Below are 23774 nucleotides of genomic sequence, written 5' to 3'. Positions count from 1 at the left end.
GGATGAAGGTTTCCAATATTGGACAGAGGAGTCAAATCAGTTTGAGTCTTTGACACATTAATTTTGTGAAGACCACCCTTCACCCTTTCCAATGTTGACACAAGAAAAATGAAGCACAGATGTTTTCAGAAGTGGGAAAGAATTACCAAGAGCCTCGTATTATCAGCACAGTGAATTTGCCCATCTACAGAAGAATGATTATTGCTAAGTGTGTAATAGTGAAGCCCCCCCTCATTTGTGAGACCCTAGGAAGAAGAGATTCTCCTCCAAGTTATATATTGACAACCAATAGCAAGTGTCTGCTGAGCTCCTACTTAAGCATATGTAGAACAAGGGACTTGGGACATTTTGCATGATATAGAAAGAAATGGAAAGAAGTCAGAATCTTCATACTGGAGGAAACTGATGAAAAAGTCAGGTAGAAGAGGCATACCCATAAAAACTAGAAAGCAATAAATTAATGTTTGGCCAATTGGTGCAGCCCATAATCCAAGTTACTCAAGGAAGCAGAGGCAAGAGAACTGCAAGAGTGAGGTCTACCTGGGCTATAGAGTATGTTCAAGACAAACCTAGGCAATTTACAAGGATTGTCTCAAAATGAAAAGCAAAAAGAAATATGGGACTATATAGAGGGCTTGCCTAGCTTGCATGAACAAGGTCTTGGTCCAATACTCCATACCACAAATAATTAACTAAAGACAGTGCATACTAAGTGTAAGATGAGAAGAGCTGATAACCCTATAAAAATTCAGCTATGTTAGGAGGAAGAATGAGAGTGTTTGATGCATTAATTAGTCTGCAAAATATTCAAGATGACAAACTAGGAATTGTAAGGATCGAATTCAGATGTATGCAGACTGGACTGAGCATGAAGAAAGAGGGAGGGAAACAGAGATGAAATGGAGATTTCAGCATTTTCATATGTATTCCTTGAGTACAAAGAGGCGGCTTGTTCTTTTAAGGGTTGGAAAGGATACAGGAGAAATGTGGTAGTTTGAAGGAAATCGGTCCCCATAGTCACATAGGGAGTGGCACTGTTAGGAGGTATGACTTTGATGGAGTGGATATGACCTTGCTGGAGGAAGTATGTCACTGTGGGGGCAGGATTCGAGGTATGCTCAGGATACTTCCAAGTGTCTCAGTCAACTTCTTGTTGCCTGCAAGATATAGGTCTCTCAGCTACTAACCCAGCACTACACCTGCCTGCATGCCTCCATGTTCCCTGTCATGATGATAATGGACCGAACCTTGGTAACTGTTAGCAAGCTGCCCCCAATGAATTATTTCCTTTATAACAGTTGCTGTGGTCATGGTGTTTCTTCACATAAATAGAAACCTTAACTAAGACAGGAAACTATCCTGGGAATAAATATGGTGGCAGCTTCAAATGGCCATTGTAGTTGACTATTTCATATAAGGCTCTTTTGGTCACAAAAATGTAAGCCACTTAATGTAACTCAAGAAAAAAGGCAATGACAGAATGTTCCAATTATAACACGAGGTTGTATGTTCAAAAGTAGCTCATAGGTCAGAAATGAAGGACTCTCTGTGACTTAGGGCCACATTGTCTCTGTTTCCTCTCATGTCTGCTTCATCCTTTTTTGTTTCCAGTCCACCTACTCTCTTTCCTTATCTTCTCCAGAGTTGAAGCATGGCTCCTCTGATCACTTCTTTGACAGCAAAAATCTTTTCTCTACAGTATCAATCATTAACTAGCTATATTTTCTGGTTAGATGTTTAAGAGAAAGAGAATCTCTTCTATACCTGAGTAAACAGTTTATTAGCTGGTTCAGCTCAGCTATCCACCTCAATAGACCATTGACTTCAGGCTTGTGCCTGCTTCCCAGAGTCCTTAACCCAAGGCAGCAATGGTACAGGTACCTCACAAAACAGTAAGAGCTAGCTAAGGCAGAAGGAAGAGAATAAGACGGTGAAGCGAAGATCAGTTTGCTAATTACAGGCCTCCTTCTGGGTGTAGCATTTTCAATGGCCTATTCATTCCTCAATCTTTGAAAGAAAGAAGAGAAATGTTGAAAATATTTAATGACTTCAGGTTCCTAGAAATGGATGTGAACATTCAAAATGAAGACTGTTTCTCTCTTTAGGTAACAATTTGCTTTGTTATTCATTTCTGCAATTTATTAAGAAATCTGAAAGGAACATCAGCTTTTCTGAGAAACACTCTTAAAATCAAGTCACAGTGAATTGTGTGGCACAGTAACTGCGGATATTAACAATGTATTATATGCTTGAAAATCAGAGTCAATTTTAATTGACTTCATAGAAACAAAAACCAGATAACTACGCGAGATAATACATATTCTAATTAGCTCAAGTCTTTGTATAATGTATATATATTTTGAAACATAATATTGTACACAATAAATAAATATATATAATTTTTAAAGGGAAAAATCTCATGGGAACCCTTGCCTAGACAAAAACAACTTCGGGCATCTAAGGAATGATGAGAGGGGAAGAAATAGTTTTCCCCAGAGAAGACTTCACCTAATTGGTTATTCAATACCAAACATTCAGTCCAGAAATTATATACATACAAGTAACATTAAATTACTGAGCACATTGTATTATATATTTAGGAATATGTGTGTGTGTGTGTGTGTGTGTGAGAGAGAGAGAGAGAGAGAGAGAGAGAGAGAGAGAGAGAGAACATAATTTTACTTCTCAAGGCATACATTATAGGCCAGCTAGAATGAGGCAAGGGACATGATCAGGTTGCCAAATTTTAGCAGGCAATTTCAGAAGGCACTCACTTTTGGGGTTATGAGAATTCAGAGTAAATATTTTCATGACTTAATGGTGAATACTTCCTTAAATTTTGCACCTCAGCAGCTTAACTTGCTTCACCTTGGTCCTAGCTGTGGGATCATCTATAATGATGTTGAATAATTTACATAGACCCATTCGTTTCCTTTTTGCTGCCCCAGGTACAAAGCCATTGTCCGGCCAATGGATATCCAGGCATCACATGCCCTGATGAAGATCTGTCTCAAAGCTGCCTTGATCTGGATCATCTCGATGCTGTTGGCCATTCCAGAGGCTGTGTTTTCTGACCTCCATCCCTTCCATGTGAAAGATACCAACCAAACCTTCATTAGTTGTGCCCCCTACCCACACTCTAATGAGCTGCACCCCAAAATCCACTCTATGGCTTCCTTTCTGGTTTTCTACATTATCCCACTGTCAATCATCTCTGTTTACTACTACTTCATTGCCCGAAATCTGATTCAGAGCGCCTACAATCTTCCCGTGGAAGGCAATATACATGTCAAGAAACAGGTGGGTGCTTACTGTCGGTTCATTTTCCTCCTTAGGTACTTGGCCTCTTGCACTAATTCTGAATCTTAATAACAAGTATGGTGTGTAAGTGACCACTTACTTGATCTTGAGATTCTAGGAAGTGAGTGATGCCTCTTTAGGGGCTTTGGGTTATTTCTGTGATAGGGCACTTGCATAGCATACTCTAGGCCCCTGGATTCAGTCCTCTGGAACTGTGAAAAAAATAATTTCAGGGACTCCAATGGTTTCTATAGATTTATCTTTTAATTTTAATCATGCTGTTTGACCATGAAGAGAGGGACCACACAGATAAAGCAGAGGGAGAGGAAAATGAGACTGGGTGAGGAAAAAGATAATCTGGTTAAAAACAGCTAGAGAGTTGACTAAAGTCAAAGGACATGACATGCTTGAACACCAATGTCTTCATGAAAACCATCTCAATCTAGGCAATGCATACCTAGGCTTGCAGAATGATTGACTCAAATCCAAATTTGAGTTTCCCTTTTGAGGCCTCAGTTTTCTTATCACTGTTATAATGGTGATACTTTCTATTTTGTAAGGTTATTGAGAGTATAAGAGAGGATGTATAAGAGCTACAAGTCCCAGAATGCAGAATAACCCCCTATGTCACTCCACCTCTATCTCCATAGAGCCCTGAAATTTTATCCTAGAGGGACAAGTAGAAACTAAGGATTCTGGTTTTCCTTTTTGTCAGTATTTTAATTTTTTGATTTATGTATTTTAACTTGATGTATATGACTGTTTGCCTGAAATGTATGTGCACCATGAGTGTGCATGGTACCCATGGAAGTTTGAGGAGGGCATTAAATCCCATAGGAGTAGATTTATATGTGGTTGTGAGCCACCATGTGTGCAGGGAACTTAACCCAGGTCCTTTTTGAGCCACCTCTCCAGCCCTAGCCACTTCTTTTTGCTTCCTATCCCAAATGCAGATCATATGTATGTATGTATACACACACACACACACACACACACACACAAAAGACTTCCCAACTCCATGGAAGTGAATAGCCAATTTCTTTTTTTGTCCCTTTTTTTCTTTATTCGAAGAACTAACACATTTTTTTGTTTTTTAATTTATTTATTTTTTATTGCAAATTTCCACCTCCTCCCCTCCTCGCACTTCCCTCCCCTCCCCCCTCCCCCTTCCCCTTCCCCTCCCTCTCCAGTCCAAGGAGCAGTCAGGGTTCCCTACCCTATGGGAAGTCCAAGGTCCTCCCTGCTCCCCCCAGGTCCAGGAAGGTAAGCATCCAAACAGACTAGGCTCCCACAAAGCCAGTCCATGCAGTAGAATCAAAACCCAGCACCATTGTCCTTGGCTTCTCAGTCAGCCTCCACCGTCAGCCACATTCAGAGAGTCTGGTTCCCCTTCCAAAGTTCGTTCCTTACCAAGGAGAAATAACAGTTGTCAGTACAACTGACTACCTATTTGAAAGGCCTTTAGTAAACAAACACCCACTCTACCCCAAATTGTTTAAAGAGGAAGAAGTCCCCCCTTGAAGTCACAAAGGTAGTTAAGCACAAAAAGAGATGTTCACTCTGCCTTGAATAATCACCTTCCTCACTGTGTCATCCAGAAATAGCTAGAGACTGAAAAATAATAATACAGACTTATCTCAGCTTGGCCAATGAGGAAGAATAAAGCTTGCTGCTGTCTTGAGCATCAGAGGGGATAAGAAATAATTAACTGTAAAGAAAGGCATGAAGTCGAATGGCTGATAAACTGCCCCAATGCTCTCTGGAGGGAAAAGAGGGCATTTAATAGCATTTCATTGTGCAATCCATTCAAGCATGTAATCAACTTTATTTAAAGATCTGGTCTCAGCAGTATGATGTAACTATTTTACCTCACGTGTTTCTGCTTCCTGCCTTATCAATCTCTGTTTCTGATTTAGCTCCCCCCCCCATTATCTTCATCTCCAATTGAACTCTTTCTGGCAGCTCTGCTCCCTCATCCATTTCCCTGTCCCTGTTTGTCTTCATCCCTCTAACACTGCACCCCCTCTTCCTCTTTCTCTGCTCAGATCGAATCCCGGAAGCGACTTGCCAAGACAGTACTGTGTAGGGATAAGTCCCGCCCCTTAAGGGGCGTGTTCGCCTCGGGCTAATGTCTGCCTATAAATTTGGCGAGCAAGCTCCGAGCACTTGCTTCTGCTTTCCTGGTCTCCACGGGAACGGTGGTTCTGTAAGTCTATTTCTACATTAAAGCTATATATATATATTTTTACACTCTGTCTGCATTCGTTTACGCCGCTACATTTTGGCGTCCAACGTCGGGCTATTTTGCCCCCGACTCAAGCGGGTAGCCCTCTAGCTAACACAGCACTCTCCTGGGTGCTGTTTTTCAGTTCTTGACTCCGGCCCCAGTGCGGAGTCCGAGACACACTCGGCGACACAGGCCCATTCTGCCTGCCTTGGCTAAGTTTTGCAGCGGAACCCCACTGCCTGAATTAGCAGAAGCTCAAGTACTTGCGGTTTTGCAACAAAAGCTGCCACAGCGTCAGATTTGGTCTGTTACAAAGTGACTTGGCCGGTTGTGGTGGCCCACGCCGGTAGGATTTGCTGAAGGAGGCAGAGGCAGGAGGATCACAAGTTTGAGGCTGGCCAGGCAGTGGTAGAGCACGCCTTTAATCCCAGCACTTGGGAAGCAGAGACAGGCAGATCTCTGTGAGTTTGAGGCCTGCCAGGCCTTGGTAGTGCACGCCTTCAATCCCAGCACTTGGGAGGCAGAGACAGGCAGATCTCTGTGAGTTCAAGGCCAGCCTGGTCTACAAGAGCTAGTTCTAGGACAGGCTCCAAAAACACAGAGACCACCACTGGCAGGAACCGATCATTGCAGGTAAAAAAATTTTCTTTTATAAATAAAATGTCTGAACACATTACTGTTCAAGAATTTAATGATTTTTTTAATTGTACCATGTGGGAGATTTTACAAGAGGTGTCTATCACCCCACATATATGGATCCTTCTGGGATTCGTAGTTTTCATTGGCACCAAATGGTTTGATAATAGAAATATGATAAAGTCTTTACGAGACGAATCCAGGATTCTTAAGGTAGAGATTGAACGCTTAAAAACAATTGAGAATGATAACAATCTTCTCAAGAATCAGTTTGAAGTTCTCCAGGCTGATAACAATCTTCTCAAGAATCAGTTTGAAGTTCTCCAGGCTGATAACAATCTTTTCGAGAATCAGTTTGAAGTTCTCCAGGCTGATAACAATCTTCTCAAGAATCAGTTTGAAGTTCTCCAGGCTGATAACAATCTTCTCAAGAATCAGGTTGAAGTTCTTCAGGCTGATGTTAAGGAGAAATTCATTATTATGGAAGAGGGAACAGCTGATCTGGACCATAAGATTCAGTCCCTTTCTGTAGGAAATGAAACATTAACTGAGAGAATCAAAACTGCTGAATGTGACAATCGGATTTTGTCTAAAGCTTATGACAGATTGACGGAAAGATTGTCAATACAAGAAGGCACGGTTTATGCCATAAAAATTATGTCCAAAGATGAGATGTTATCTCTAACGGACAAACTTCATACTTTAGAATTCTCAATGAAGGCTTTGGAACATAATTCTGGACAGGAGATTCAGACATTGCAGAAGGCAATGGTGAATAGAATTGAAAAGATTGAGGAATTTCTAAATTCTGATGAGGAAGAGCAAAGGGTAGAAAGGCAAATTTTAACTACATCTGTGGGTAAGTCTCTCCGGGACAATTTCCACAAAGCTCTACCTACAGCTCTACCTGCCTTTCCAGTAATAACAACAGAGAAGGTGATTGGTTCCAAAAACCCTAGGGTCATCAAGGAGGATACATGGGAGCCTGTGCGTATGAATGATCTCAAGGAAATAAAACAGGCTGTCATGACTTTTGGGATGCAAGCCTCTTTTGTTAAAGAGATGCTAAGATCTTGGGCCATGACAAGCAGAGCAACCCCCTCAGACTGGCTCCAGCTGAGCTCTGCGGTACTCGAGAGTGGACCGCAATTGAAATGGAAATGCTTATTCAGGCAAGAGGCTAGACTCTTAGAACAGTAGGAAAAAGCGAAGGGAATTGACATTTCCCTAGATCAAATTCTAGGTGAAGGGCTCTTTTCCGATCCTCAGGAACAAGCTAATTTGGATGAAAACACACTCTCCATGTGTACTACAGCAGCCTTAACGGCTTGGGACAGGGTACAAGACCCAGGACAGAGAATGGAATCATTTGTCAGAGTTAAACAGGGTCAGAGAGAACCCTTTAGTGACTTTTTACAAAGATTAACTAAGGCTGTACAAATAGGAATATCTGACCCAGAAGCAAGACGTATAATGATTGAGTCTTTGGCTTATGAAAATGCAAATGTGGAATGCAAAAGGATTTTGGGTCCTTTAAAGCTCAGATCAGCGCCGTTGGAAGAATGGGTCTTGCATACACTCAGTGTTGATACATTTGATTATGGCACTGAAGCATGGGTAGAAGAAGCAATTTCCAATGGTAAAAGGAGACACCAGAATACCAAATGTTTTAATTGTGGAAAAATGGGTCATATTAAAAGGAATTGTAGACAACGGATTTTCAGAAATAATAATAATAATAATAATGCATCTTTCAGAAATAATAATAATAATGCATCTTCTAGAAATAACAGAAATAGGAGGACTCAGCTTTCAGGTTTATGTAGAAGATGTGGAAAGGGCAGACATTGGACGAATGAATGCAGGTCTACAAGAGATAGACAAGGCAACCTGATACAGCCGGGAAAAGTGAGAGGGGGGGCCTCACAGGCCCCCATGGCAAACATGGTTCAGTCATATCCAGTTTCTGCAGAGAACGTGCCTCATCAGGACAATTAGGAAGCCCCATGCCTACTGTTACAAGCAATAATGATCAGAAAGATAAGTTACGTGTGTTTTGGCAAACTTCTATAAATGATCAAAGACCTAAACTGAGAGTGTGTGTAAATGGCATTTTTATTACTGGCCTGCTGGACACAGGTGCTGATGTAAGTATCATTACCCCAGAATCTTGGCATCCGTATTGGCCTCTTCAGAATGTAAATGTTCAGCTCCTGGGAATTGGAACCCTATCTCGAGTAAGGCAGAGCATGAGATGGGTTGAATGTATAGGGCCAGAGGGACAAATAGGAAAATTAAAGCCATATGTAGCCAATATCGCAATGCATTTATGGGGTCGTGACCTATTACAACAATGGAATACTGAAATTAACATTCCTGCTAAATCTAGAGCCTATATTTCTGAGAATAATATTAAAAGATATTACAAACTGAGAAAACCGGCCATTCGGGCTGTACAAGAACAAGCAATTGATGTCCCTTCAGAGATACCAACAGCCTTGCCTCTAAAATGGTTGACTGAGAAACCAATATGGACAAAGCAATGGCCTTTAGCTGAGGAAAAGTTACAGGCTTTAGAACAGCTGGTACAAGAACAATTAGATGCTGGACATATAGAAGAATCTACCAGCCCTTGGAATTCTCCTGTATTTGTGGTTAAGAAAAAATCAGGTAAATGGAGAATGGTGACAGATCTCAGGGCCATCAACAAGGTTATTCAACCTATGGACCCTCTGCAATCTGGAATTCCTTTGCCCTCTTTATTACCAAAAGGATGGTCTCTCATAGTTATTGATTTAAAGGATTGTTTTTTCACTATACCTTTGCAAAAAGAAGATAGAGAAAAATTTGCCTTCACAGTGCCTACTTACAACAATTCTCAACCTTCGAGGAGGTTCCACTGGACCGTTCTCCCCCAGGGTATGTTAAATAGCCCCTCCCTGTGCCAATATTTTGTGAACCAACCATTGCAAATAATACGCAAGAAATTTCCCAAATCTATAGTATACCATTACATGGACGACATCTTGTTATCCGATTCAAACATGGATACCTTGAACAGACTGTTTGAAGAAATAAAGATACTTTTACCTAAATGGGGATTGCAAATAGCTCCTGAAAAGATTCAGAAGGGAGATTCTGTTAATTATTTAGGTTATAAAATAGGTTTGCAAAAAATTAAGACACAAAAAGCACAAATTAGGAGAGATCGCCTACGGACTCTTAATGACTTTCAAAGACTGTTAGGAGACATTTCCAGTCTACGACCAGCTATTGGAATAACACCTGATCTAATAATTCATTTGAACAAAACCTTGGATGGTGATAAGGATTTAAACAGTCCCAGAGAATTAACAGTTGAAGCAGAAAAGGAACTGACAATGATTGAGGAAAAATTACAACAGGCACATGTGGACAGGGTGAATCCAGAGCTCGATTGTATTCTCGTCATACTACCATCAAAAATTTCTCCTACAGGAATTTTAATGCAGAGAGATGATATTATTTTGGAATGGATCTTTTTACCACATAAACCAAGTAAGAAACTGAAAACTTATGTGGAAAAAGTCTCTGAGTTAATTATAAAAGGCAAGCTGAGACTTCGTCAACTAGCAGGCATAGACCCAGCAGAAATTATAGTGCCTTTCACTGCTGATGAACTAAAGAAATTATGGGAAGATAATGAACCATGGCAAAGAGCTTGTGCTAATTTTTTGGGAGACATTAATAACAACTATCCAAAAAGCAAGCGGCTTAACTTCATAAAGCGAACTTCTTGGATTCTTCCTCGAATCGTCCGTGATGCTCCAATAACTGGAGCCCGTACATTCTATACTGATGCCAATAAATCAGGGAAGGCAGGTTACAAATCAGAAGACTTGGATAAGGTGGAACAAAGTCCATATACTTCTGTCCAGAAGGCGGAATTATATGCCATTCTTATGGTGCTAAGGGATTTTAAAGAACCTATTAATATAGTTACAGATTCACAATACGCAGAAAGAGTTATTTTACATATTGAAACTACTGAATTTATACCTGATGATACTGAACTAACCTCATTGTTCCTCCAGGTTCAAGATTTGATCAGGAACAGGCTTTGCCCTATGTACATAACACATATCCGATCCCATACGGGTCTGCCAGGTCCTCTAGCACAAGGTAATGCAGAAATTGATCAATTATTGATTGGTAGTGTGCTACACGCCTCTGAATTTCATAAAAAACATCATGTTAATAGCAAAGGTTTGAAGAAAGAGTTTTCAATTACATGGCAACAAGCTAAGGAGATTGTAAAGAAATGCCCTACTTGCTCTTTCTATAACCAAACGCCACTGCCTGCAGGGGCTAATCCAAAGGGCACCCAAAGGAATGAAATCTGGCAGATGGATGTGTTCCACTTTGCAGAATTTGGCAAATTAAAATATGTACACCACACCATAGACACATATTCAGGTTTTCAATGGGCTACTGCCCTGAGCTCAGAAAAGGCTGATTCAGTAATCACACATTTATTGGAAGTTATGGCCATCATGGGTATACTTGCGCAAATAAAGACAGATAATGGTCCAGCATATGTATCTAAGAAAATGAAACGCTTTTTTGATTATTATAATATAAAACACATTACAGGTATACCAAATAATCCTACAGGTCAGGCAGTTATAGAAAGATCAAATCATACTATAAAGGATATGCTGAACAAACAGAAAGGGACTGAAAATACCCCCAGAAATAGATTACATAATGCTTTATTAACCTTGAATTTTCTTAACGCTAATGAGAAAGGAATGACAGCAGCAGAAAGACATTGGATAACGGAAAAGTCTGCTGAACTAAATCAACCGATTTATTTCAAAGATGTGCTGACCTCTCAGTGGAAGCCAGGAGATGTGCTACGTTGGGGAAGGGGTTTTGCTCTTGTTTCCACAGGAGAAGAAAAATTGTGGATACCATCAAAATTAAAAAAGTTTCGATTTGAAGAGGAGAAACCTCTTGGAAAGGAGAAATGACAACTCATCCACAACGATGATATTCATACAGGTGGTAAGAAAAACATATAGAATGGGGGCAGGGTTCTGTTCTTATCTCCACAGGAAAACACTCATCTTTGAGAAATTCAAGGGACCCTGGATGTTTGGATACTGACAGATGGAAAAATACCTGCCCAATAGGAAATATCAAGACAACTGAATGGGTTGTGTAAGTAATATTAAACCATATTTCTAAATTTATAAAGCTGGTTTTGAAGTTGGACTCTGGCTCAGTCCCTCTCCAATTCCAAGCCTGTTAGTAAGAGAAAAACCCAGAGTTTCTGGAGTTTCTGTCTCATGTCAAGAGCCATGATATGGGACAGAAAGAAATATGAGTTTAGAAAACATCTTTGCTTTTCTTCATATCTATCATACTTTTCATTGAATATATCTATCATGTCTTTCATTGAATATATATATGTCTATATATGTCTATATGATTAATGTTTAAGTTTTTCATAATGAACAATGAGTTTTTCCTGAAGTGACATTTGAAGTTTCCAGGAAGAAGATGGGGCCCCATAACAACAACTCCACCTGGTTGATATGACGTCATGATACTGATAGCGCTACTACAAGACCTGCTTTGGGTACCAGCTGCACAAGACAGTTCCAACTTGGTTAGCTGAAATGGTGCACATCTTATACAACATTTTGGCCAGACCTGCACGAAAATACTCAGAGACTATTTGCAATTTTAAAAGACATTATCTTGAAATTTAACCATCATTTTACTTTCACAGGATCCCCCAGAAAGAACGTCGCCCCCATGACAGCTGGAAGTAATTCTAGAGAACGACGTCCCCTCTCCCAGTAAAGTTTGCCCTTGGGTTTAGGGACATTATTTAGGGGTTGATTATAATTAGTATATGATTGAGGGTTGGGGGAGGAATTTTATAAGCTCAGGGATCATTTCGAAAAAAAAAAGAGGGATGATGGGATAATAGACAAATATATTGGTATAGATTCTTGTATATTGATACAAAGTTAAATTATATTGACTATTGTACGCATGCATGTTTCTACCTCTGTTTAAAACATTTTTATGTATTGACATATATTGTATTGATATATATATATATTGTATATATTTACCATATTGCAGTGTACATTTCTACCTCTGATTAAGATACTTATATAATATTTGTGTATTGATATATATTTACCTACTGCAATGTATATTTGTACATTGTTTATATTTGGAGGTCATTGTCCTACTTTGTTTCACAGTCGTTTATTGTCTTAGTCTTTAAGTTAGATAGATATTGAGAATTATATACACTAATTGTCATCTAAGTTTGTCATTTATAATTAGACTAATCAGGTTCTTTAGATATATAGAGATTATACTCAGTATAGATAGATAATCTTCAACCTCTTCAAAGAGCTGTAGAAAATGGCCTTTAATCTAACTCAGAGTTTCGTGATAGTGAGACACAATTGCTCCTGGCAACACCGCTCTATTCCCGAGAGAATGTTGAGCACCAAAAACACTCCACCTGGAGCCTTTCTATTTGGCAGAACTGGCCTTTGGGCAAAGAAATGCCCATACCTCAACCACTGACACAGATACAGAGCGTGCATCAATGGATAAAACAGGACTGTCATATCCTGCCAAGACAGGGTAAGATAGTTTTGAAAAGTTCCTTGCCTTTAATAATGGTATGTCAGTTATGTTAGGCCTTAGCCAAAATTGGTTGACTCAACGTTGCAAACGAGACTTTGGGTGATTGCCCAGGTAGTCAGTTGTCTCTGTCAATTGTTGCACATTTTGGATATATCTCGTTAGTTGAGTAGTGTTTATTCCCTTCTCAGATCTTTGACTGAGTTGAAGATTATATAATTGTAGTTACTCTTTACATTATTTGGACTTCTTGAGAATGTTTAGCAAAGCTTTTGTTCTCAATATTGTTTGTTGTATTTATTATTTGTTGTTATTGTATGTAGTTGTATTTGGTTTAGTTCTGTCTTATTTAGACAAAAAGGGGAGATGTAGGGATAAGTCCCGCCCCTTAAGGGGCGTGTTTGCCTCGGGCTAATGTCTGCCTATAAATTTGGCGAGCAAGCTCCGAGCGCTTGCTTCTGCTTTCCTGGTCTCCGCGGGAACGGTGGTTCTGTAAGTCTATTTCTACATTAAAGCTATATATATATATATATATATTTACACTCTGTCTGCATTCGTTTACGCCGCTACAGTAGTGGTGTTTGTGGGCCTCTTTGCCTTCTGCTGGCTCCCCAATCATGTCATCTACCTGTACCGCTCCTACCACTACTCTGAGGTGGACACATCCATGCTCCACTTTGTCACCAGCATCTGTGCCCGCCTCCTAGCATTCACCAACTCCTGTGTGAACCCCTTTGCCCTCTATCTCCTGAGCAAGAGTTTCAGGAAGCAGTTCAACACTCAGCTCCTCTGCTGCCAGCCTGGCCTGATGAACCGCTCCCACAGCACTGGCAGAAGTACCACCTGCATGACCTCCTTCAAGAGCACCAACCCCTCGGCCACCTTCAGCCTCATCAACGGAAACATCTGTCATGAGGGGTACGTCTAGACTAACCCTTCAACCTTGCCTCCTAAGGGACTCCAGATTTTGTTTTATGGATGGCCGGAAGCCCTGGAATCAGTTGTTATCTCTGGACCTTCCGAAGACCCTTCAGAAGGCTGAGTGATGCAGATGGGTAGAAGAGATGACCAAATGCATCAACTAGTATTGTATCTCAAAGTAAGCCAGTAGGCTTCCTTTTCCATCTCAGCCTGGGAGGGCTTTTTCTGATGGTGATCAAATTTTCCTTTAAAAAAGAAGGAACAAATTGGAAATTATTATTCAAAGCACCAAGTCCTGCAATACAAGTATGGTCAATTAAGTCATAGGAATTATATGAGCAAAGAGAGCCGAGAAACCACACACTGAATATCTACTCTGTGAAAGATTTTATTTAAACAGAAGCTGATTGCTTTCAAAACACGGCTTGACTCTTTTTTTCCAGAAATATCTATAATATGTAAACCAAGGGACAACTTTAATTTACATTCCTAAAATAAGAAGCCAACTCCAAAAAAGAGTCCCATGTATGAGGAATGGACTTCATTAATAACATTGGAAGCCAGTGTAATATAAAACAAACCTCTAAATATTGACTTTTAAAAAGATGTTGCTGAGGACATAGGAGAAACACCCAATATAAATTGTAAGGCACAATACAACCAAACACATGGCTCCATATATGGATATAGAGCAACAGTTTATGTTCTGACTTCTTGTTTCATAGGAACTCGGATTGTTAACCCAATTTGGGCTATTGTAGTGTCATTCTGCCATTTAGGTGAAATTTTTTTTTGCAGGGAAAATGTTCATTTTATCCAAGTAACAACTATTTATAAATGTATAAAGGATGGCATTTATTCTTGGTGTACATGTTTTGAATCCAGTACCTTTACTTAGGTTTAATTGTGTTTGCTATGGTGAAGCAGGAGTTTCAATATGAGGAAAATCATAACTGTAAAGAAGTAAAGTCATGTTTATATTGGATATATAGTTCCCCTAAAATGTGTGGAGGAAATTAATGTAGTTTTATTAATATGAATTTGTGTCTGAACATGTCTAAAAAACAGTCACAGAAAGCTTAAATTTTTGACCCAACCAAAAAAGGTACATATTTGTTTCTATTTTAAAAGACTGTGCATGAAATAGCCCACATGCAGATAAAGACTGGACCGGTGGCTCCATCTCTCTCTAAATGCATGGAAAGCACCCTGTAAAGTTTGGACTATCTTACTTGAGAAATCCTTCTTTGACTTTTTCTGAACTTAAAGAAGGGCCAATTCTGACAGACTGTGAATATGCAGACTCACTTGACTCTAAATCCAAGTTGTACAAGTGTTTCTTAATGTGTATCCCTTAAATCCTAAGGCAATTTTATTTCAAGCTTTCTCTGCCTGGGTGATATATAAACAGCAAGCACATAGCACATATAAAAAGCTTTCTGTCGGTTGATGCGGGGAAGTACTGGCTGGCTGTGGAGCTTTAGGCATTAGACCCAAGACAGTGTAAGGATCTGTGCTGCTTACAATTGTACCAGCTGGAACAAAATCTCTTCATTCCCGCCTTCTCTGGGCTTTTATGTACTATAAACACAAGCTTTCCTGGTAGTCCTTAATTACATTGCACTGTTTGAAAAGCGAGACAGACAGCAGAGGTTTAAAAAAAAAAATCAAGAAGACTTGCTATCCCAACATCACCTCTAGCTATATGACTTGGTTATCTGTTTTCGCTCCTCTAGGCTCCCTTTTCATGTTTAAAATGAGAAGACAGAGCAAAGTCCCTTCTATTGCTAAGACCCCCCTGTGTCTTTTTATTTCGTCCAGTTCTGTCTTGAACGCGCATCCATGTGGCATATCTCCTTACAGTTAGTACACTTATCTTTCTTCTATAACCAGAAATCACTGGAGACCCCTTACCCACTCTTCCATGCCCCCGGGTATATAGGTGGGATGAAAGAAGCTAGGTTGTTCTGCTACCCGAAGGCTTTTTGGCATCACTCACATGAGGAAAGCTCCACGAGCTTACAGGGTTTTAGAATTAGAGCTGAAAGCTACATAAAAAAATGTATGGCTCAGTCTTCTCACCATTCAAAGGGAACTCTTGCTCTTTGCTCTTCTTTAGCTTTCAAACACCTGCTCTATCAAAATCCCGGGTCACAATTTGCCTTTTTCTCAACCCTTCAAATCCCATGAGCATAAGTGGCTTTGTGTCTAGATAGTTGTTAACATAGACAGCCTTCCGGGATTACTAGAATTCTGGCATATGGAATTTGGAATTGTAGTTTTAGCTTCTCTGATAGACCTGCTTCTAGAGATGTTCCCGGGACAGGTTTCAGTCTCCTGTCTCCTTCAGTTACCAGGAGGTGCAGATTGTGCGTCTCTTCATTAGCCACTAGACAAACAGTGAGAAGATCAAGGCCTGGGTATTGCTGAGTGTTCTAAAGAATCTTGTTATTTCCTTGTGACTTGTAAATGAAAGAGTTCGGGGGGAGTTTTGGCAGCCAATGACCCAAAGTGATAAACCATAGAGTGAATTAAACAATGGGTCGAACCAGACCTTCTTATTAGCAAAGACTTCATTGGTCTGTTCTTTCTCTAACTACATTCAAGTTATATTTTAAAATCAAGAACCTAAAATCATATGAGAAACCTGAGACCCATGTAGTGTCCCTTCTGTGCCAGGACAGAACACATTGGGACTGGAGCTGAGCCATTTCATGCCTGGCTTCCAAAGATAATCACGTTTAGCACTTATGTCTTTGGCGAAGGAAAAAAAATCAATTTTTGCTGTGGAAACCCATCTGTGTTTATTCAATTGACAGATACTACCTTTCAATCTATCTTAAATTGAGCCTCCCCAAGGCAGGCAGCTCAACAGTGATAGATTAAGCAATAAACAAAGCAGTCTCCCCACCAAGGGCTGCTGCTGGCAGGGAAGATACAGCTGCCATTGGGAGGATAGTCTACAGCAAGATGATCCTCCCTGCTTAGGGCAGACAAGGCCCCTCCCTGCCGGTGATTTTATGATCCCCATAAATGGGCATGGCTCAGACCACTTCTGGCTGCTCTCGCTTCCCCACTGAATCGAGCTTTCTGCCTCATTAGCAAAGCCTCTTTGCCCCACTAATAATTTGGTTCTTCAACTTAGAGGCTGAAGAGCCCGTAGGGAAGCTATTTAGAAGCTGCTACAGACGAAGCCATGTCTCATCCTGGTTAGGAAAGTGCACACTGAGCACAAGTAAATGAACTAGACTGTGAGGTGTGGGAGAACCCGGGTTGTAAAGTTCATGTTTCCGCCAAGAGGAGCAGTTGGTTATTGGTTTCTGAGCCTCATTCTGTGTCAGCTGGCGTCTAGCAAAGGAGATTATCTTTGTTTAGAGAATGATGTGGGGAATGGCATCCTCACCTGTGGGCTAAAAGGTGACGGCTAAGTCACTTTCCTCAGAAGCTGGATAGAAACAATTGCCCTGAAGGCCTGACTGTATGAGGATTGAATGAACAAATCATGTTTTTTTTTTTTTTTTAAGGTGTGTGTCGGGGGAGATGTGCACTTTCTTGCCATTGGCTCTCTTCACATCGATACTAGAAGGGAGAGGTTGTGAGAGAACGGATTAGAATTCACCCTGGGGTTCAAGGAGGGGCAGAGCATATTTCACAAAATTCCTGTAACTTTGGCCCCTTTTTCGGGGAATGAGCTAACAGCTGAAAAGAAGCAAGAATGCCTTACTTTATGGGACAGATCTCTCTGGCTCTCTGCATCTGTCTTCTCTCTCTCTCTCTCTCTCTCTCTCTCTCTCTCTGCCTCCGTGCGTGTGCGTGAGCGCACACATGCTATTCAGTGAAACCACACTGCCCTAAACTCCTTCCGTCTGAGTCTGCACTGCTATTCCTCCCAGCCACACCTCTCCCACAGAACAGACACAACAACTTCAACACTGCTCCACTCTTGCTGTAACTTCGGCCTTCAAGGCCAGTGAGACAGCGCAACTGGTAAAGGCACTTACTGCTGAGTCAGATGTGCTGAATTTCACCTCCAGAGCCCATGTGGTTGAAGGCAAGAACTATCCCGCAAGTTGTCTTCTGACCTCCACACATGCACCATGGCACATGCAGGGGCCCTCCACGCAACCACCCCTCCCCCCACACATGTAGATAAACAGAAGTAATAAAAAGAAGGTTTGAAATGTTATAATTTGGGCCTTCGAAGACATCCTTTGTTAGACAAAGGAGGAGCAAGCATATGCTCCAGGAGAACATATATTATAGAGCACTCAACAAATAGCACACGAAGAACAAACTTGCCTTTTATGAAACCTCATGTTAGAAATGGCACTCAATGGAGTTGAAATATTTTCTTACAGTTTCAAGGTTGCACATGTATTCACTGTAGGAACCTTGGGTTAGATGATTACAGTCCATGATTAATTCAAAAGAATATTGCATTTACCTCATGTTCATGGTCTATAAAGTATTCTCACACGCATTACCTCATCAAATAAACGTGTTTCCCACTGACCGAAAAGACCATTTACATCCTTTAGTATGGGAATTTAGAAGTATTAAAGTCACTTACTTGTGACCATCTAGCACTGAATTAAAAGGTCCATGGAATCATGGGACTGAAGCATGAGCTGTCAAAATCAAACCACATTTGACCCACGAAAAGGAAAAGGCTGTTTCATCCACTGCAATTTAATGTGATTTCACTTTTCTCTGATCTGAATTAACCATTCTGAACGAGTCTGTGGCTCATTCTGTGAAAATGGCAGTCATTACTTCCCCAGTATCCAGGACGTTTTGATAACCCTAGAAAGAGACTCCTTACTTTGGTACAAGGGAGTTTATAGGGTTATTGTTGTCTGTATAGAAGCGGTAATAACTTCCCCTGTTATAAGGAAGTGTTATAATGGAGCTCCTAGGACTTAATACAAAGCTACTCTAGATATTACCCAAAGGCCTGACCTAGTGAGAGAATGAAAAGGGATCAGGTAAAGGACTCATTGAAGGCCAAGGCAGGGATGCAGTACAAACTGGTTGATCAGGAAAGTCCCTTAGCTTATACCTTCATCCCAACCCGGAGATACATATTAGTTGCAAGGACCCACATGCTTCTGTGGCTAGCTGAAAAACCTACCCAACAGGCTGCTTGGGGACACAAGCTTGTAATCCCAGCACTCAAGAGGCTGAGGCACAAGAATTATTACAAGTTCCAGGACAACCAGGGCTACATAGTGATACTTTGTCTCAAAACAACCAAAAAAAATCAAATCAATGACAAATAACTTAGCAATGGACAAAGTCAAAGAAGAGGACCCAAGTCCGAACAATTAACTTTGTGTGGGTCAGGATTCATTGGAGAAAGGGTATCAGGAATGAGGCAGAGCCACTCACTCTTCCCCCATCTTACTTACTAAATAAATATGACAATGAATGGTTTCCTAGAGCCTGGGGACCCAGGCTACAACAGGAATGGCCTCTAATAGAAAAACTATTTCTTGGACTAAGGGACTTGAGCAAAAACTCAAATAAGGAATAGGTTGTCTGGATGCCCTGTTAGAATCCCAGATCCCATTCACTGTCTCTGCCCTCCCTGAGTTTTTACATTTCTAGGAGATAAGATTTATATTTTCCAAAATTCACTCCCAGAGTAATAGAACACAGAGACTCTCATAACTTTATGGTTTCTTAAAAGAATAATTTTAATGGATGATAAAACTTCATACATTCAAGACTTCATTAACTCCCAGGCAAGCTTGAAATTTTTGGTATAATTCAGGGCCTCGATATTTAAGACACATTGTATAATCTGGTCCTCTAGTGTATTCAAGATTTTCTTTGCGTTGGCTTTAGCTATGACTATGACAATGACAAAGGAAAAGTGTGTTCCCTAAACGATATTCTGTTCTGTATGCTGAGCTTTACTAATCTGTACATGACCTTTCTTGCATTCGAGACAACAGCGTTTGAGACAACACACTCCAGTGAGTTGTGAAACCACACGACACATGCCTCTTTAGTGTCATTTTATGTTTTGTTTTAAATACTAGGCACATGTTTTGTAAATTACAGTTGTACTTGTTAATATTAGCCATAAATATTTATTGCATTGAAAAATATACTCTGTGTTAAATAACTCAGAACGAGTTCCAGGTATGGTACTCAGTGTAAATAATGTCATAGCTTGGCTTTTCTAGACTCTTTGGATTGATGAATTCTGTAGAAGAAATTCACAATATGAACATGACTGACTCAGATGCTTTCGCCTTTGCCTTGTGTGTAACTGTATGGCCGTGTGAAACTCGCTCTGTACAAAGTGTGCCCTGTGATTGAATTTGGAGTTCTCCAGAAATGCTTCCAAAGCTACTATCTTATCCTGTGTGCTCTCTGTGACAGTAACTCAAATCCAGTGTAGAGAACTGGATGTTCAAAATAGTAGAAGATAGGTAATTACTCTTATTTCTTAACACAGTAAAACATAATTTATGAACTGGACAGATGCATGCATCCAATAGTCAATAAAATAGTTGTGTGACTGCAGTCTGTGACTCTGTCCCTTTTATTATTAATAATGACTATTATTATTATTAATTTAGGGGTACATGTACAGCCTGGTACACAGCAGGAGATTAGAGACCGCCTTGTGGGAGGCAGTTCTTTCTTTGGCCGTGTAGGTCCGGGGGATCAAACTCAGTTCTCGGGCTTAGTGGCAAGCACATTTTAATTGTTGAGCCATCTCACCAGCCCTGTCCTTTAGATAATTGGTTCCTCAGACCTACATCAGAGTCAATCAAGCCGATTTGTTACAAAATATAGAGTTTCTAATACTTTATTAATATAGAACATTCTGCATTGAAAAACATGCACTCCACATAATTCTCAATAACTAGAGTTTTATTACATTTTGCTTATATACTTAGCATTTTAAAACCTATTTTACTTTTTTATTTTTTTAAATTAATTTATTTATTTTGAGGTGAAAGGGTTTATTTTAGCTCACTATTCCCAAAGAATCAATAAAAATAAACATACGGATATTTTAATGTACTTTTGAAAGTTAAATTTTTCACATACAATATGAATAAACTATGCGTTATGAAAAAGTATGGAAGGGGTTTGTGATCATAGACTCATAAAACATAAAATAGGCACAGGGAGATTGATGTGTTAGGAAAATACTTGCTATGTGAAAAAATTTTCATCTATGTGTAGACATAAATGGAATGCAAACTATCTTTGCACAAATAAAAGAATTTTCTCTCCATCTGACATTATGTCTTAATCACTACTAATACAACATACAAAGAGTAGAAAATCAGAAGTTTTTCCTACTTACTTTATATTTCACCATGGCAGATGGATCTGAGTCTTGATCAACAGAGCCTTCTTCCTTGACTTTTTTATGTGTATCTGTAGAAACAGATTTTATTAATTCTTTGTATTTTGATCTTATCCATTTCTTACTCCTCCCCTGAATCTTCCCAGGCCCACCCCACTTCCCTATGTACCCTGCAACTTCATGTTGTCTTTTTCTTCATATTTTAAATAACTCCATGACTCTGAATTTGCACTGCACCATCTGGTAGTGTAGGGTTGGCCTATCAGGAAGTATACCCTTAAAGAAAATGGACTCTCCCCACCCTCAGAAACCAAGTGACCAGAGTTCTTCAGTTAAGAGTAGGAGCTTGGGAATCTCTTCTTCCTCCATGCTAGAATGTTGACAGTCTTGGTCTTGTGTGGCTCTTGTACAGGCAACTGCTGCCACTAGGACTTTGTGAGTGCAGTGGTTCTTTCATGCCGGAGGCTAGCAGTTTGCTCTTATCCTCCCTACCCTCACAGTCTAAAGAACTAAAAGCACACATCTCAGAACTAAAGGCATGGAAAATGGTATCTAGCACCGTTACTTAACTGTTACTGCCCCCTTTCCTCCTAATGTTCAGCATCCAGCCCAAACCCTGCAGCTGGTGATCATTGTGTGTTGGTACTAGTGTGTTTATGTGTCTGCTGCAGTGCTTACACACATATACGGGTAATAATAAAACGTTTTCACACATTCCATCCTCAATTTACAGAAATGGTAGCATATTGGTTGCCGTGCCCCTGTTTACTCATGACACACCATATCGTGAAAATCTTTTGCTACCAGTGCCTGAAATGCTTCTTTATCTTTACTAAACTTACACGACATAACCTCATTTTTTTTTTTTACCCAGTCTCATTGGAGAACTATTTGGAGTTTTTCAGTGTTTTCCTATCATCAACAATGACATGATAAATAATAAAAATAATATGTTTGTAATTTCATGCATGTGAAAATATTTCTGTAGGGAAAATTCTAGAATGTAGAATTGCAGAAACGAGAGTTTATAATTGTGACAATTATTCCAAAGTGTTCTCCCTAAGACTTAGATGCTAAAATATATGGATCCCTGCTTTCTGGAATTATCCTAGATAACACAAGGCAGAGAGCTCTTAAAAATGTATGGCTTAAGCAAGACCAAAGCATAAGGATGAAGTAGGCATGAAGTCCCACCCTTAGCCAAGGCGATATTGGCAATTATTAGTTGCTGGAAGAGGAACAGTCAGTTTTCTATGTGAGTGTATCCCCTGGTAGGCCTACTATGGTCCAATAGAAGACTATATACCTAAGAACATTTGAGCAACATAAATTGGATTTAATGGGCTTTATTTTTAAAAAAGGACACAGTCTTTCCTTGGTTGCGGAGGCAGCTATGGGAGGAGTTGAGAGAGGGAAATGAACGTGATCAAAATTTGCTATGTGAAATTCTCGAAATATTAAAAAAGAAAAGGCAAATGTGTGTAAGAATTCCTCCCATCATTTTTATAATGAATATATGTAATGAAAGAAACATGCTAATGAAAATAAAAAATTCAATTTAAGCATGTGGGGGGGGATCCTTATGAATCAAAGTGAGGAAATCCAGTTAACAGATACAAGACAATTAACACATTATCAGTGTTGAGTTCTACTCTTTTTTCTATCTACTCTATGTTATTGCGAAGAAAAGCAAACAGATTATAAGGTGGTATTTCCAAAAGCTATTTGGCACTGAGTTCATGAATTGTCCTATCCATTTCCATAGGACCAGTGGTCAGAAAGCTAATTATTTTTTCCTTGTCACCAATTCACTTACATAAAATGTGTGTGTATTGCACGGTGATCATGTCTTTTGAAATATTTATAATACTCAACAGCAGCTATGGCTTGATATGGTTTGAGTATCTCTTAGGGCTTCATGTCTTGAGTTGAAGTCTCTGTTGTTAGGTAACAAGAGGATCAAATTTAATCCAACTATGACATTAGAGGTGAAACCTTCAGGTGATGTAGATTAACTGAGGTCCCCATGATTAAATTTTGATGGCTTATAAAAGGAGGAAAGAAATCAGAAAGCCAAATATCATACTCTCATTTGTAGTTTCTCATCGCATGTAGTATACAAAATCATGTGTGCATATTTAAAATGAAGCAGAAGTGAAACTGTTCTAGGGATGCAGGGGAACAGAAGGGAGGAGAGAGGGGCAAGAAAAGGGAGGACATAATTAGAGGTAAGGTGCTTTATGTATAACATAAATCTATAAGAACATATAAAAATCAAATAAAATTTAAAATTGAAGCCACAAGGAACACACATACACACACACAAACACACACACACTGCCCTGCACTGCCATCAAGAAAACCATCCTCTTTGGTGGCACAAGAATGCCTGTAGTATTAGTACTTGGAAATCAGAAGCATGAAGCTCATTGGAAGTTTCAGACAAGTCTTGGCTCTTTAGTGAGTTCCAGGCCAACCAGATCTACAAGCATTATTGTGTCTTAAAACAAAACCAGCAAAACAGACAAAAGACCATCACCAGCCCTAGCACATTGATATTGACCCTTCAGAGCTGGAAAACATAGATTTTCCTTATAAATCTGTCTTTCTTGGTAACAGAAAATGGGCTAATGGAAGGAAGTTGACAGCAAAGCAATGGCATAGTCACAGTGGGTGTAAATAAGAACCACCCAGACTCTG

General features: G+C 39.8%; 1 protein-coding gene across 1 annotated transcript in view; it reads left to right on the top strand.

Annotated features, from left to right (window-relative positions):
* The window catches only part of Grpr (gastrin releasing peptide receptor), a 41572-nt gene extending 27807 nt beyond the window's left edge, over positions 1–13765 (top strand). Inside the window, exons 2-4 of the mRNA XM_041640032.1 lie at positions 2949–3300; positions 5346–5382; positions 13396–13765. Coding sequence (XP_041495966.1) covers positions 2949–3300; positions 5346–5382; positions 13396–13748 — 742 coding nt within the window. The 3' untranslated portion in view covers positions 13749–13765. The remainder of the gene's footprint in view (positions 1–2948; positions 3301–5345; positions 5383–13395) is intronic.
* The last annotated feature ends 10009 nt before the right edge of the window (positions 13766–23774 follow it).

Source organism: Microtus oregoni, unplaced genomic scaffold, assembly GCF_018167655.1.
Source record: "Microtus oregoni isolate MIOR12 unplaced genomic scaffold, Mior012 000061F_ref0000440, whole genome shotgun sequence".
NCBI lineage: Eukaryota > Metazoa > Chordata > Mammalia > Rodentia > Cricetidae > Microtus > Microtus oregoni.
The sequence above is the reverse complement of the archived record's forward strand: the minus strand, read 5'-3'. Positions and strand labels throughout refer to the sequence as shown.